This window comes from Emydura macquarii, unplaced genomic scaffold, assembly GCF_026122565.2.
Source record: "Emydura macquarii macquarii isolate MOO-44397 ecotype Brisbane River unplaced genomic scaffold, CSIRO-AGI_Emac_v2 contig_3671, whole genome shotgun sequence".
NCBI classification, from domain to species: Eukaryota; Metazoa; Chordata; order Testudines; family Chelidae; genus Emydura; species Emydura macquarii.
The window spans coordinates 7,378,167-7,395,349 of record NW_027133808.1 but is presented as its reverse complement, the minus strand read 5'-3'; the positions used below and the strand labels follow the sequence as shown (position 1 = coordinate 7,395,349).

Below are 17,183 nucleotides of genomic sequence, written 5' to 3'. Positions count from 1 at the left end.
AGGCAGCAATACTGATTAGATCAAAAGCCTCATATCCAGCTCTCTTATCAGCTGCAGAGTCATTATGTCATGAGTTTGCAGGGAAGGGGGAACAGGAAAAAGAAGTGTTTTTTGGTTTTGATTCTGTTTTTATTTATAAACTATTAGGATATAATAATCTCTGTTGAAAAGGAGAGAGAAAATCCTGGTAACAACACACCCTCCCCCCCCCCCCCCCCCCCAAAAAAAAAAAAAAAAAAAGAGCAAACAAATCTGAGATCACCTGACTTTATCTTCAATAGGATTCTAATCCGTTAGAGATTCATTATACAATTTCTGTTCTCTAATTTGTCCAGCTAAAAGGAAAGTTTTATCTTCTGTTACTGCATCAGTAACACCTCCCTCCCCCATGTCACTCTGGATTCTACATTCTGAATGGAATATACTAAAATTCCAATTTGCTCAATACCAAGGAAGCAAAATTCTGTTTCAATCCAATCTGTGATGACAAGAATCTAAAACATAAGCTATATTTGTATGCATAATTCATGGGGGAAGTTGGTATATGAAAATACAGAAGAGTGGCCTAGAAAAAAATTCTCACAGAATATAATAGTGGTAACTCTGAAGCACTTCAATATTAAATTTCATACTTTTAAAAAAGTAGTAATAAATAATTGCAAAATTGTGTTTATAGAATATGAGAATAGCTCCCTTTAAATGTAATTAGAGATGAATTGAAATTCCTGTATTCTGTTTAATTAACAATACCAAATATATTTGTAGTATCTTTTTCATAGTATAGTTAACAAAAACTAGCTATTTAAATGTATAGCTAACATGCTTTGAAAGATGGGGCTAGCTTTTAATGTGCTTTATTACTATCATCTTGTTATAATAAACACACTAACATAATACATGTAAAGTGTTATTTGTTTGCTTACCCACTATTTAGTTTCAGCCATATACTACTTCCAGTTATTCAGTATTTGGCCAAATATTACAATTAAATAGTTGTTGTGCCCCCAGTGCAAACATCTGAGTGAGATACTCAGCAATACTTCAAAGGAAGCTACTGTAATGTAGTAAATGCTGAGTGGCTGATATAAAGGCTAATTGCATTGCCTCTCATAGTTGTATGAGTAACAAGTTATTTGAAAATTTTCTGCTAATACTGTTGTGTATCTGCAAGTCAGCTCATCTCTAATTTCAAAAAGGAAGTGGACTTGGATTACTTAATGTTTCAACAGAAGAATAAAGTTAATATGTACATGCTTCTCACTGAATTAAATGTATTTTATGTAAATGAAAAATGCTGCAATTTTTCTAATATTTTAGATGGGATTTGCATAGATCTTTGAGCTCAGATAATGAGGCAAGCGTCTGTTACCTTCTTGAGCATTCTGCTGTACTGTAAGACTCAACCTTTCCCCACTCCCACTCTGAGCATGACAACTTTTGCCAATCCCCACAATATTATGTTTTCCTTTCAAAGCATATTAAAATAAATCATCTGCCTCAGAACCAAATAACCAAGAAGCCCACTCATCAGTCTTTTTGCCAATCTAAAATTGTACCCTACAATGTTCCAAAAAATGCCGATTCCTTACATATTCACTGAAGATTTATCCCTCTTATCTTATTTGAATGCTTCCCCAGATACTTACCCTCCATGCCTATTGGAGTAGCATTTGATGTACCTGTGTATATACCTTTTTCTACCTATTATTTTAAAGTTAAAAGAAAAGAGTTGACAGCCTGCAAATCAGTGCTATATTTGTTAAGGACAACACTTTGCGCAGAAGATGTTGTCCTCATTAGGAACTATTTGCTTCTGTTTGTAAACTTAGTGGGCAAAAGAAAGCCTGGCAGAGGAGTCTGTCATAACATCTTGACAAATCCACTTCAAGTAAGATTCTTATGACAACCCCAGTTCCTCAGATTCCCAACAAATACACAGTAGTGTGTGTGTGTATGATGATGATGACGATAACAGAATGTACTGCTTCATTTAACAAATTCAAAGACTGTAGAGAACAGAACAAACTCACATTCTCACAGAAAGGAACGGATCCCCACCCCAAGGTATGAGTCTAAAGTTCTTCCTACCATGAAACACTATATCCAACTCCTTTTTCCCTAAAAGAAACAACTCAAACGACAATATTTTGTTACTATGTGAGGTTTATTTTAGATGCTACTGCTCATTCACAGTTCCATTCTCCTTTGTCTTCTCCATGTCTAAAAGACCTGAGTCTAAAACATTTGGTTAAAGTTTCCAGCAGTTAAATGGACAGACAGAGTGCACAGGTGAATTGGAGGGGTCTGTAGTGTAATACTAACTGGAAACATATACAGTATGTAGAGCTTTCTATTCTGAAAGTTGGATATAATTGATCCATTTTGCAATCATTAGTTGTAAGGCAGTTAAACAAGGATTTTCAAAATTTCTCTGACCAGCTGCTCTTGAATAACAGTGGGCTGCTAGGCCATGCACACAGCTTAACTTTAATTCATATTTTTCTGGCAGTAATTTGCCTTTTTCACAATATAAAATTAAAATACAATATAAAAATAATACATCTTTCATCACAGGGTCTCTTTAACACTGTCAAGTGCAATTTCAGTATTTTAATGTTGGGGATTTAAGCTTCAGGTCCATTTTTAAAGTGCAAATTCTTCTGGGAGCAAGTTTCCGTCGTTTTCCTAGGGTATCTGTACAAAAGACTACACTCTTGATCTTGCTCCTCAGGAGGGTCTGCATTTTAAATAAGCAATGCTCTTTCCTCCCTTCCCATGAGAGAGCCCATTCAATGGTGGTTAAGGAAAACCTAGTTCCTCTTACTGTGGCTGTAGTTAATGGGATGCCATAAATTTACATCATTCAGCTCTGAATACACCTTTACATCTCACTCTGAGAGACAGGCCCAGTTCCATTTGCAGAAATGCTTTTCTCATTTTGCATCTTCTTTTTTTCATCCTCATCCAATTGGGCTTCAATCTCAGCTGGATCCACATAGGTGTAAAAATAAGCCATGATGGAAAAAATAACGCAAACTGCCAACAGTAAAGAAGCAAACAGCACATATTCTGCCCACTGTGAAGAAACAAATGTTAAAGTTATTTATCTATAGATATTTCTATTGTTCACCATCAGAATGCTATTTTACTGCAAACGAGCAGACATTCCCGAATTAGTTCAAAAAATGGACAATCGTTTATATATATATAAAGAGAGAGAGAGAAAGAATTATGATGTGACCTTAAAAGGGATGAGGTACCCAAATTAAGGCACTTTGAATTTTACTTTTTGTTGCCCTCCGCTGTCAAATCTCCAACTTGTCCACATCCTTTTTGTATTGGGGGGCCCAAAACTGGACACAATGTCCAGCTATCTCACATACATTTAAAAATAAATCAAAGTTCAAAGGCTGAGCATGCTGAGAAGGCTCTGCAGTCTGTTCCAGATGATGCTGTAGAGTTCCTGACTGTCTACAGATGAATCTCTATACAGTTCTTTTTGTCTGGAAAGACTGGCACCATGATATTTACTCTAGTGCAGTGGTTTTCAAGCTTTTTTAATTTGCAGATCCCTAACAAAATTTTGAATGGAGGTGCAGACCCCTTTGGAAATCTTAGACATAGTCTGTGGATCCCCTGCGGTCCATGGACCTCAGTTGAAAACCACTGTTCTATGATAATGACAATCGTTCGTGGACCCATTAGACAGAGTCTGCGGACCCCCAGGGGTCCACTGACCACAAGTTGAAAACAACTGCTCTAGTGAGAGCCAAACAGGCATGATTCTATTCCCACTGAAGTCTATGGCAAAGCTTCCTCTAATTTCAGTGACAGCAGGACTGGGCAGTGGGTGAAACTGGAACCCTCAGGCTCACTCAACCGTTCTGTTCTTTGTTTGTACAGCACCTAGCACAATAGGACCATGGTCATGACTAAGTCTCCTAGGCACTATGGTAATACAAATAAATAATAAATAAAATAAATAAATACGTACTCGAGGAGAAAACCATTGCTCAGCTTAACAGAGGTCAGGAATGCCATAAAAGCCCACATTTGCCAGAGGGCTCATTTCCTCTCCCCTCTCCCCCGAACTGCAGCCTTTTTGACTAATTAAAGAGTGGCACTGATACTTTCTGAAGGATCCTGTCTAGTCCTCTTTGGCCAGAAGAAGAGTGACTCTGCTGCCAGGCATTGAGGGTAGAAATTTTTAAATAATGGAAGGGCATAAGGGGAATTTGCAGTCTTCATGTGTGGATATGAGATCATGTGTGGGTAGAGATTAAAAATCTTCAACATGCTTTTCATGGGCTGCCTTATTGTTGTCTAATTAGCCCAACCAAGCTTCTACCATTTGCAGGAGAGGTCTCTCCCTCCTCCTGGTAGCTGTAGTAATTTCTCTTTCAGGGTTGCTAAAAGCATTTGCTATTTTCAAAAGGGCTGAATTAGCCTGTTTCAAGAGCAGAGCAGGAGGTAGGAATAGAAAAAGCTTGGTGGAACCAGCTGGCAAGAACTCCTAATAGGAATTTTTAAAAAAGAAGAGTTGTTTTAAAATTAATCTTGGATGAACTGGAGAAGAGATCCAGCAGAAGATGCTCCAAACTCCAAGCCACCAACTTTCTTTGTCCCATATAGTAAGGAAAGCGACTGTCCTTGGTATGTAACCCAAGATATGGAGGAGTCCCTCCACAGAACTGAATCTTACTATAGTACCCAGAAAATCTGCTTACCTTATACTGTATACACACCAGACTTTATCTAAATAGATCACAGCACCTTGTGTGATAATGTTAATTACCCAATTATCTCAGTAGTCTTCACATGGCTGAGTGAGGCCTTTACATGTGAACTGAAGTCACTCAGTTGTAAATGATAATTGTGCATGGCTGATTGTGGGTTTCAATGACTCTCATCCAGCTAATATTTTTCATTTTTTTTTATTTAAATCACATGCTCTGTGTCCTGTTATAATAACTACAAATTGTAATGAAGTGATGCAAAAAGATTATGAGGCTTTTCTATGATCATTCTCCTCAGTACCATAGCTGTATAGTATACTGATACTGTACTGTTGCATCTGATGAAGTGGGTTTCTGCCCACAAAAGCTTATGACCAAATAAACGTGTTAGTCTTTAAGGTGCCACAGAACTCTCATTGTTTTGCTGAAAACAGACTAACACGGCTACCCCTCTAGAACTGATACTGTACTGTTATAGTAAGAATACAATATATCAGTACAGCTTTTGTGTTAATGTCTGTTTACCTGCTCACTGAGTTTTGATGCCCCAGCCACAATAAGAACGATGATGTTACCAAAAGCCACAGTTAGCAGCCAACCTGCCTGAAGCACCGATTTCATGTTGGAAGGTGCCTGCAGAAACAAAATATTTAATTGAATTGCTTTGCACCTTAACACATCTGATAAAAGTAGATTATGTAGGTTCATGTTTGATCTTCAAAGTTTATATGATTCTTAACATTAACCTCAAATGCTGTTGCTTTTTTATTTAAAGAATTGTGGGAGGGGTAGAGAAGGATTGTGGGATCAGTAAATTTCCAGTATTGCTTATAATACTGCACATATTGTGTACAATAAGTGATTAACAAGCATATTTTACTTATGACTCAAATTTACTTGGTACAAAATTGTTGCTGAAATCAGAGTTCAGAATAACAAACCAAATTATATCTTTCTAGATACTTATAATGTATCCATCACAACAGTATATTAGCAACATGTTACAGTATATATACTATTGATCAGAATGAAAGAAAAGGAAATAAAAAAGAAAAACATGTATGGCTAATAGGTAGACAAATCGGAGTTTCATAAAAATAAGCGGAGAGGAATTATTCAGGATGATACAAAGATGTACACAGTTAAACTGATACAAAAGGCTCTTATTTCAGTTTAAACCAGACTTGTTTTGTTTTAGCTTTAAATTGATTAGGGACACTTTTAAGCTAAACCAAAATAAACCACTCAAACTAAAATAAGAGTGTCCACACAGGAGTTTAAAAAGCAATTTTAATTAAACCAGCACAGTGTATGTGTGTTAGTGTGTAGACAAGGTCTCAGTATCTATTCATTCTATTTTTAACTTTTCCCCATCCAGAACTGGCTCCATAACAAGAAGCAGTATAGCCCTGGTGCCAAGAGTTTCCACTGACAGGCAGTTTGTGTGATGGAGTGACCTGAAGACTGGTGGTCAGATTCTCAGCTACTGTAAATCAAACAGCTCTGAAGAAATTAACATAGAAGTCATGGAACAATGCCAATTTACACCCCAAAAAAATCCTGTCAACCATTCTGATTCACATAGATGGTGCTGGTGACTATTTTTCTTTATGTGATAGTCAAATTGTTTTTCTAATTGCTTGGTAAGACCATTACATTCATCAGTACAGGGTAAAGACATATCTCAGGAATACGAATGTAATTGACAGAAACCACCAACCTGAGAATATGAAAATGCTAGTCCAGTGACAGAGAAGACCACTTCACCACATGTGATAATGAAGTACTGAGGGATCTGCCAAGCCATGTGAATAGTATTGGGTTGGATATCTTCAACATATGTGAGTGCCAGTGTTTTGCTGTTACACTGAAATAATGTTAATTGAAAATGGTACATTAGAAAATAAAGCTGCACATTTTCTAAAGATAAAAATATGTTATGAGATTTTCATCATGAAGCAACCCCCTCTCCCACCCCAGCTATGTTAAAATAAATTTGATAATTTTGTGGCCGAGTCCATATTAAGATCTTTAAGCTCTGGGTATCTGGCAAGGCTACAGATTTTAAAGTCTCTTAGGCAAAAACAAGAACCACTATATTATTAACTTATTCACCATGTGTATTTTGATTCAGAATGCAACCCTTTACATCCATTATTATTTTATAATTTATTAAAACTATATTAAGATAAAAATTGTATTATAGCTAATATATTAGATAAGTCCATGTAGTTATTGTATACTGCATCAATAGCAAGTAGGAAATTTGTTCAATGGCAATTAAAAAAAAAAATAATGCAACACAAAGTTGTTCTGCATCTTCAAGCAGCACTGGCAACTTACCCCTTCAATTACAATAGTGTATGCACTGCCATATCCAAATGACATTGACTGATTTTTGCAAAGCTCTGAATTGTTTGCAAGAACAACAATCTCTTTTCTGAAAAACAAAGAAGTTAATCTAAATAACTCTGGATTAATTGTATTTACATAAATAATACTATGAATTCTTCGTACTTTTTTTGAGGCAAAGACTACTTTTTCACTAGAAGTCTGGATTAAGGTATAGCAAAATACTTACTCCCCTCTGGTAAAGGATGTATAATTAGTGACAGAAGAACTGTTCACTTCTCCAAGATTAGTACCACCCATTGTGATGTTGATGGCTGAAGCCAAATTGTTTATGAATCTTTAAAAAACAAAAATAATATAGTATTTGTTTTTAGATCTTATAAAATATAATGACACTGGATAAATAAAACTTATACAAAGCTAGCATTCTTCACATTATATACTGCCAATGCAACAGATATTTGAAATCATTTTCCTCCCCAGCCTCATTTGAATAGTTTTTGATCAATTTTAAATGACATTCCCTCTTCTCTTTAATAGTGTGTAGCTGATGCAATAAGCGAAACAGACTCCATCTCCCTTTCCATTGCTCTTATAGATGAATCAATTAGCTAAAATCTGGGTTTTTTTAGTAATAAATGAAGATTCAGGTTGAAGATGCCGAAACAAGATGTTGACTACAAAGGTGCCATTTTAATACTTAGCTGCACTTTAAAAGCAAAGCAAATGTTTATTAACTATACCTGATTGGATTTTTTCCATCTTCTGGCTTTGATGTAAGGCCATCAAGCAGCTGGTGGAAAAGACAATTATCATGAATAAGATATTTGCGTTGGTATCTTTGACGTGCTATGATGTGCACTATTATGTACCAATATTCAGTACCTCTTACTTCAGAGTAAGACTCCAAGGGCTAGATCCACAAAGTTATGTGTCTAGCTATCACTTTTGGTGCCTAAATACAAAATTTAGATGCTAAAAACCTCAGCTGCCATCTAATCCTGTAGGCAATTAAATTTCCACTGGTAAAGTCCCCATGGTACCTAACTTTCTGCTGGTGGGCACGTACAAAGCCACCTAAATACTGACATCCAGCTCACTCCTCAGCACCAATGGGATCCTCTGTCTATCTCATCTGCAGAGGCTGCCTTCCAGATTGGGCCTCACACAGAACAGAAGAGGAGGTGATGCCAATGCTCCCCTTATACTTAATAGCCCATGATGTGGAAGAGACCCAGGTTCCAATCCCCATTATGTCTGAGTTGGAGCAAGGATTGGACACAGGACTCCCTCCTCACTGATTTAACCACTGAACTATACAATATTTTGGGGTTGGCCTCTTTCAAACTCTCCTGTTGAAGCCCTTCCACTTTGTATGAAATACTTAAATGTCAATTGGGCCAAAAAGAGAGTGACGATGATTTTCTAGGGCACTCACCTGGGAGACCCAGGTTCCTGCTCCAATGGCTAAGTATTTCTTACAAAATGGAAAAGCTTCAAGAAGAGAGTATAATCTAAAGTTTAGTGGTTGGGGCATTCACCTGGAACATAGAAGAGTTGGGTTCAAATCCCTACTCCAGCTCAGGCAGAGGGGGAGAAATGAACCACTCTAACTACTGGGCTTAAAGGAGGCACTACCATCTCCTAATTTGTGTGTGAGTGAAAAAGGACTGGGTTAGGTGCCTAAGTTGAGGAGAGGATTCATGGCCATGAATCCCTAGCAGAGGGAGATGATTCCTGCTAGTCCAGAGATGGACACCTACCTCACTTTGCTTAAGCCCCCTGCCCCTTTGGCAGGTCCTATTGACTAGCTTGGGCACCTCCCTGATCATCTTGTTGACTTTTGTGAATCCCTTTCTTAGGTGTCTTACTCTCCCCCTTTATGCACTGGATAGGGAGTCTTGGTGCCTAACTCAGGTCTATGGATCCCATTAGGTGGCAGGGCACCTCAGTGCTAGGTGTTGCAACATGTTAGGACAACATAGCTTTATCACTCAGGAGGATGAAAAATTCATGTCCCTGCTCAACGTAGCTATGCCGATCTACCCTTGATGTAGATGCAAGCAGGTCAACAGAAGAATGTTTCTATCAAGCTTGCTACCACTGCTCAAGGAGGTGGATTACCTACACCAATGGAAAAACCCATGCCATCACTGCAAGAAGCATCTATACCACAGTGTTACAGCAGCATAGCTACAACATCATAGCTGTGCTGCTGTAGCACCTTTAATATAGACCTGGTCTAAATCTAAGTCCTTTTTGTGGACCTGCCCCCATGTGTCATCTTTAGAGGTTTGTTAATACATGTGATTGTTGTGAAGCATGAAACTAAAACCACCCATTTCAAATTATGTTTATCCTGAACTGTTTAAACTCTATATTAAATGACATGTTGCCTTGCTGTTTACATATTAATATAACAAATATATAATGTAAAGTATAAATATAACATAAACATACAACATAAAGTATAACATAAAACATTGTCCCACTTCTCTCTCTCTGTGGCTTCCCCGAGCTCCATAGTATTTTTTCTCCCAGAAAGCGGGAGTCACACAGAGCTGGCCTCTTCAGCCTTACTTGAAATTAGACACTGTCCATTTAAGCAGATTAGAAGCTAAGAGATTGGTATACTAACTAAGAATTAAACAAACTTACCAATTTAGCTTCGATGCCAGCTGTATTTTTTAGTGTAAGAGTATGACGTTCTTTTCCCATAAAGTTAAGAATCTCCTGTAAGGTTTGATTTCCATAGGTTATATTAATTGCTTTTAAGCTAGTGGCGTCAAAGGTCATGTAGTTTGTCTACATAAAAAAGAAAGAACGTTTGCCATGTATATTCACATAATTGTGACTCTGTCTATGCATTTATCAGGATCCTGCTGACTCAAGAGTTCTAAAATGTATTAGGTATGTTGCACATGGTCTCTAAAAAGATTAATGGTGACCAGGTACTTAATACAAATAATGTTACCATTAGGGAAAGAATACAAACCAAAATAGGGAAAGAACAGGTTAAAGAATATTTAGATAAGTTAGATGTATTCAAGTCAACAGGGCCTGATGAAATTCAACCTAAGGAACTTAAGGAACTAGCTGAAGCAATGTCAGAATCATTAGCCAGTATCTCCGAGAACTCATGGAGGATGAGGTCCAAAAGGATTGGAGAACGGCAAATATAGAACCTATCATTAAAAAGGGGAACACAGCTGCATGGAGGTTTCTGGGGGCCTGATGCAAAATCTGAAACTAAGGCCCCCATCCTTCCAAAAAAATTGCATCCACAGAAATCATTAAACCAAGGGTGCAAAAACAGTGAAGAGAGGCCAGTAGAGGAAGGGAGGTGGAGAGCAAGCCTGTTCTGCATTCACCCTGCAGTAGCAGCTCCTGTCCTGTGAGGCTGGGCCCAGCTCCCTGTTCCAGGCACTGCAACTTGGAGCACGGGGCTGCAGCACTGCTCAGGTTTTGCCCAGCCATCCCTCTGTCATGATGATGAGTGGCGACCCTGTGCTCTTGCAAAGCCACTTGGTTTGGTGGAGGTGGGGGGCTCTTTCCAACAGAGGGCTTAAGGCAAACTAGTCCTTTTGCCTGTTCCCCCATGGGCGGCCCTTATGGGGAACAAAGAGAACCCAGGAAAATTATAGACAAGTCAGCCTAACTTCGATACTTGGAAGGATATTGGGACAAATTATTAAAAATCAGTTTGTAAGCACCTAGAGGATGATAAATAATAGCCAACATAGATTTGTCAAGACCAAATCATGCCAAACCAACCTAATTTCCTTCTTTGATAGGTATACTGGCCTAGTGGATAGGTGGGAAGCAGTAGATGTGATATATCTTAATTTCAATAAGGATTCTGACATTATCCCACATGACATTCTCATTCTCATAAGCAAACTAGGGAAATGTGGTCTAGATGGGTTAAAAACTGCTAGAAAGATCACACTCAAGAGTAGTTATCAGTGGTTTGTTGTCAAACTGGGAAGGTATATCTAGTGGGTAAGAAACCTGTGGACAAATTGAAGAGAGGCCAGAGGACACAGGAAAAATGACAAAAGGTTTAAAAAAGCTGACCTGTGAGGAAAGTTTTAAAAAATGGACATGTTTGAGAAAAAAAAGACTGAGAGGGGACCTGATAACAGTCTTCAAATATGTTAAAGGCTGTTGTAAAGAGGATAGTGATCAATTGTTCTCCATGTCCACTGAAGGTAGGACAAAAAATAATTGGCTTAATCTGCAGCAAGGGAGATTTAAGATAAATATTAGGAAAAACTTTCTAACTAGAAGAGTACTTTAACACTGGAATAGGCTTCCAAGGGAGGTTGAGGAATTCCCATCATTGGAGATGTTTATGAACAGGTTGGACGAACACCTGTCAGGGATGGTCTAGGTTTACTTGATTCTCCCTCAGGATAGAGGGCCTAAAACTAGATGTCCTCTCAAGGTCCCTTTCAGCTCTACATTTCTATTTTTCTATATTGAGACACTGTGCCAATATAATATTCCAATGCATTTTACTATGGTAAAGCCTGCAGCTTTTTATGTAATATATATTGACTGAGGAAAGACTTCCCTATCAGATAAACATAATTTAGAGGCTAGAGTATAAGTGATGATTAATTACTAGAGCTGATCAATTTTTTTCTAATTAAATTATTGTTTTTCATGAAATATTGTCAACTTTGTAGAAATGTTTGCTTTTTACAAAACAATTAGTGACTTTTTTCTCCAAAATTGTTATTAAAAAGTTATTAAAAACATTGTTGAAATGGTTATCAAATTTTTATTTACTAAAAAGTAGGCTTTCAGTTAACAAAACAAATCAAAATCATTTTCAGTCTTTTTTTTTTAATCTTGTGAAAAATTTAGAAAATAAGTTTTAATTTTTTGACCAACTCTATTCATTATTCTTTCTTACCGCCTTCAGAGATTCCACAATCACATTTTCATTCCCAGGGCCAAAGTCAACTTTTGCAACATCAGTGCCTAAATTTATTACTTTGATTTGGGATTGCCCTTCTTTAGGGAAAACTGGAAGAGTTTTCTTGGTGGGAAAAAGAATGAAATAAATTAAACACTAAATAATATAATATAATATAATATAATATAATCACAATGATTTTAGTACATATAAAGAAAATTTACATTTGCACAATAAATATCTGTGATTAACTCATATGGTGACATCATATTACAAATGGTTTTGGCCACTGTTTCGCTATGCTTACTTACTACTTATAGTAGAAAGTGAACCCCTTATTCTCACCATGACTTCCACAACCCCATACAGCTACTATCCATTTTCCTTCTGTCGCTTGCTGTCAACATCAGGACCCCCTGGGACTCAGGGCATAGAAATCAGGGGCACCAAGACTTTCTCACAGCCTATGACAGGCCATATTTCTGAATTCCCTTTCATCCTACCTTCTCTCCCATTTACAACAGGTGATGACTAACAGGGTATAGCCATAAATGGGACCCTCCAGCAGGAAGATATCTGACCTTGTGTGTTCAGGCCAAAGAGAGAAACCAGGCTCCATTTTCACTTCCTACCCAATCTCAGTTTTCATTTCCTACCCATTCTGACAAGAAGAAACCACCATATTAGTGGATAAAATGGCCTTTGTACCTGTGTGCATCGAGATTTGGTAGTGCCATACTTATTTTAATTTCTTTCCCACAAGTACTACCCTACCTAGCATTTAATGTTATCATCTTTTCCATTGTCTGCCTATATCACCATCAAAAAAAGCTCTCTGGTCTTTTTCTACTTTCTATAGGTAACTAATTATCTTGGGTGAAGTTCATCCCTAGGTATGGGACCAGCATAGGACTATGTACATTTAAGTCCCCCTTCCTCTCAAAACAGGACATAAAGCTAAATGGAACTACACCTATTTACACCAGCTAAAGATGTAGCCTTTTAATAAGCAGTGTTGAAAGAGAAGTTCATTCTATTTCAATCAATTCACTCATTAAATCAACAACATTTCACTCTTAATTGGTGACAGCACATAGCTCCAGGTTGTGTCACGCTTACCCTTAACTCAAAACAAATAAAAAGGTCAGATATGCAAAAGAATTCCCCAATGAACTAAACAGCTAAGTCTTCTGATTTTCACCTTTGAACTTTAGATAAAATTTAAAACGCATAACAAAGACAGATAAGAATATCCTGTTAGGAGCTCTTCTAACTGATTAACTTTATCATTGATCACATTATATTCACTGACAGATATATACCAATATTTGCCCTTCCCTCTATTTTTATATACACATTCTTGAAACAAATTATTAATTGCCATGGTTTGGATCATCTGCATGCTCACCAAAATCTGTATTGTAATTAAAAAGCTATATAGCAATATCATCATTTGGTTGTGTTCGGCTCAACTTACATCAATTTGCACTTGTACCAGTGCAGCAGCAACAAAAGCCAGAGATGCAAGTAACATACCAACTGTAATCCTCCTCAAGGGCCTAATATAGCAACAAAAACATGAATTTTAGGAGCAGTATTAATCCAAAAATTCAACTGTGATTTTTTTATTTAATTATGGACAACATTAAAATGACCATTGATAGTATATTATTACCCTTTTGAGGACTGATACAGTTATAGAAAATATTCCATTAAGCCTTACATATCTCAGTGTTAATTCCCAGTTACCCTATAGGGAAATCTAGACTCCTTGAAATTACATCACTAGTCTATTTAATAATCTGTTGCTCGAGATCTATGTAGGTTATTTCTAGATTTAGCCATCATCTGAACAATTGTTATTAGGTTGCATAGTTGACCTGAAAAGTCTGATTTACTCAGTAAGGGAACTTAACCCAATTAAGGCTGCAAAGAATTAAAAAAAGCTATAGAAGTGCATAGTTATGGCCTGTACAAAAGGAAGATTATTTATTATGCATATACTACTATGTTAAAATCTGAAAAGTGCTGAACTAAAAAAATTTGGATAGATATGGTTTTAAGGTCTAACGATATTTTAAGAAATGATTAAATTTAGGACCATGACAATAACAGTCAAATTATCTATTTATGGCCTCAACAATGGCCCATGTATGAAGAAGTCAAGTAAAATTTGCATTCCCAGTAAAGAACATAAAAGGTTCTGTCTCTTTGATGTAATCAAAATATAAGTCGGCGAAGGATGGGAGGGCCAGCAGGTTTGCAGCAGGGAAATTCCACATTCCCACAAAAGTTTTCATAAATGGATAAAAACTAAATGTAATAAATGGATCAGAAAAGAACAGTACGTACTCAGGAAATTTGATTTTTAAATTTCTCTTACTATTGCATTATTTGATACTATTTCTCAATAATTCCCATATATCAGTTGTGTATGTTTGTTTGGCACACTATGGTTGTAGTACTAGAAACATGGGTTGTAGACTTATATAAAATCAATTAGAAAAGAAAGGGAATCAGAGAAAGAACTCAAGAGTATACTGTAAATACCAAAAATGAGGAACTTTAATTTGAAACCCCATAAAAACAAATTAATATGGCTTTAAAAATTTCAGTAGCTTCTTTATAATGAATCCCTCCTTCCTAAGACTCAGTTATGAGAGACTATCTGGCTAAATTCTAGCCTAATTTTATGTCTTCGTGCCACTGAGTCTATCTAGACTGGGGGGAAAATTGCTTTTTTCAATTGAGTTAATTCAAATCAAGCTAACTTAACTCACTTGAAAACCCTATTAGGCAAGCTTGATTGAGCTAACTCAGTTGAAAAAAGCACCTTTTTACTTAGGTTCTCCTCTTTTCTCTTTTGTTTCAGCCAATGAACCTCCTCCGTCTTTCCAGACTGCATTCCTATCGGTGCTATACTGCTAGTAAAACATGGTGCTACATGAAGGTATACATAGCAGCTCTCTCAACTAGAGCTGGTCAGGAAATGGTTTTCCTGTTCCATTAATATTTTTGAGAGTTCCAGTTTTTTTCCTGTTTCGAATTGGGACAAAGTCAAAATCTCAAAAACACTCATGAACTGAAAAAACAATTTTTGTCCATTTTCAGTCAATCAAAATATTTTGTTTTAATAAGTTTTGTTTTGATTTTGCCCTTTTTTGCAACTTTTCTTTCAGTCTTAGTATAGTAGCTTAAATTTTGAAAGAAATAATCATTTTGAACCAGAAAAATGTATTTTTTCACTTTGACTATTTCCAAACATTTTTTTCTCAACATTTATTTTAGTCAGGAAATTTGTTGAATCCAACCCTATTTAGCTCATCGTTTATGTTTCTCTGAATTGGCATTTTTTGACAAAAAAGTGACTTGTCAAAAAATTCTTGGCCAGTTCTACTCACATCCTAAAGTGCAGTCCAAGAACTACCAGAAAGTACATCTGGTTTCCACCAGTTCTGAGGCAAAAAGATACTCCCACAAGATAGGAGTAACTATGTGTCTATTTTTTATCATACAAAACAGAAAGGATGAAGGAAGGAAGGAAGGAAGAAACCAAGGGTGAAATTCTGACTCTCCTGAAGTCAGTTGGATTTAAGGTATTGACTTCCAGGGGGCCAGGATTTCATCTCCACTCTGTAGTTTTCCCTCTGCAGCTGAGCTCTCCTTCTCTGTGTTCTTAGGGCTTGATTGCAACTAAGGATTTCAATAATATAAAAATACTTTTTTATATTAACCCATTATTAATAGTTCTACACCTTAGATTTCCTTATCTTAGCAAAAGCTTGCTTTGTCACAATATTATTAGCACAGTACTTTTAAGATAAATCATTAAAATGCACCTAAAGATGAAATCAGGCATATGAGTTAACTTACGTGAAATTGATGTGGCATTTTTTAATTAAAGGATAAACCACAGCATCTACAACTGGGACCATAACAACAATTAGAATCGGGTTCACGGTCTGTTGAATGTAAAAAAATCAGGAAAAAAAAGTTAAGCACTTTCCAAAGTCTTTTTTTAAATGGTGATTTTAAAAAAAGACTTTGGAAGTATTTAAAAATATCCCAAATGTAGTTTAGTGTACCTGCATCTGGTCTGGTTGGATCTGAATAGCTCCCTAGGGAAAAGAAAAGGTAAATGTGTTTTAACATTAGAACACTGACAAAATGCATAAGAACAAATTAAAACTTTAAGTGAAAATAACCTACAAAGTTTCCATCCATTGTTGTGGCTTGTATAGTCCATCTTGATCCCTTAATAAAACAAAGTCATAATGAAATGCTATAGTAAAACAATCTGCTCTAGTTCCTGAATTTTTTAGAAAGGAAAGGATGGGGGAGGGGAGAATCAATAATAAACAAAGACTAAAACTTTCCTTAGGATTACTTTCTTCTCTTCAATCTTTGACAAAGGTCTGATCCTGAACTACTGAAGAAAAATGTTGGACTTGCAAAGGGGTCTTTGGAGAGCAGCTTTACAGCTGTCTTCCACAGTGTCCATTCCGGGGAGGAATCCTCCACCTGACACAACTGGGGCTTTTAGAGGCCCTTTATGCTGCTCTGGTCTTTTTATCCAGCACATTGGAGCTGGAACCAGGGTGAGGATTTTACTGTTAATATTTTTGTTGTCATTATGTCAACTTAGATGTATTTTGTAATATATTTGTTTGAAGTATTAATTGATCATACCCTTGAAGCTTTAGAGGAAGCAGCTAGTGTATAATAGGAGCAATAAATAAAATAATAGGTACAATATATCAATAACTCTGTGATTCATAAGTACTATTTTTCATTACCAACAATTTAAATTCTGCCCTGCTGTGTCCACTGATTTCACCACATAATGATTGAATGCAATTGTACAAGTAATTGCAAAAAAATTACACATTTTTTCTACCTTACCTGCTGATCAAAAAGTGCCCAGAACATCGGGAGAGGAATATACAGGAAAAGCACTCTCAAGACCATCTTAGTTTGAGTAATAAGTCGTTTCTATAGTGAAGAATAGTAAAAAAAAATAGATGCTAAAAATAAATAAATTCAACTAAACCACAAGTTTAATATACATATTATCTGCTATTATTCACAGAAACAGGTAAAAACAAGGTCCTATCACGCAAAGACTTATACACATGCTAAACTTTACAGGTTGTGAGTAGTCCTTTAGACTT

The 17,183-nt window shown here is 36.5% G+C and overlaps 1 protein-coding gene across 1 annotated transcript in view; it reads right to left on the bottom strand.

Annotated features, from left to right (window-relative positions):
• Positions 1-2,167: 2,167 nt before the first annotated feature.
• SLC15A1 (solute carrier family 15 member 1) overlaps positions 2,168-17,183 on the bottom strand; it is a 36,660-nt gene continuing 21,644 nt past the window's right edge. The window contains exons 11-23 of the mRNA XM_067536789.1: positions 16,915-17,004; positions 16,222-16,266; positions 16,098-16,130; positions 15,886-15,974; positions 13,490-13,571; positions 12,010-12,135; positions 9,747-9,893; positions 7,832-7,881; positions 7,318-7,425; positions 7,080-7,176; positions 6,457-6,603; positions 5,262-5,369; positions 2,168-3,076 (exon numbers count right to left, since the gene is read on the bottom strand). Of these exons, the coding sequence (XP_067392890.1) occupies positions 2,882-3,076; positions 5,262-5,369; positions 6,457-6,603; positions 7,080-7,176; positions 7,318-7,425; positions 7,832-7,881; positions 9,747-9,893; positions 12,010-12,135; positions 13,490-13,571; positions 15,886-15,974; positions 16,098-16,130; positions 16,222-16,266; positions 16,915-17,004 (1,317 nt within the window). The 3' untranslated portion in view covers positions 2,168-2,881. The remainder of the gene's footprint in view (positions 3,077-5,261; positions 5,370-6,456; positions 6,604-7,079; positions 7,177-7,317; positions 7,426-7,831; positions 7,882-9,746; positions 9,894-12,009; positions 12,136-13,489; positions 13,572-15,885; positions 15,975-16,097; positions 16,131-16,221; positions 16,267-16,914; positions 17,005-17,183) is intronic.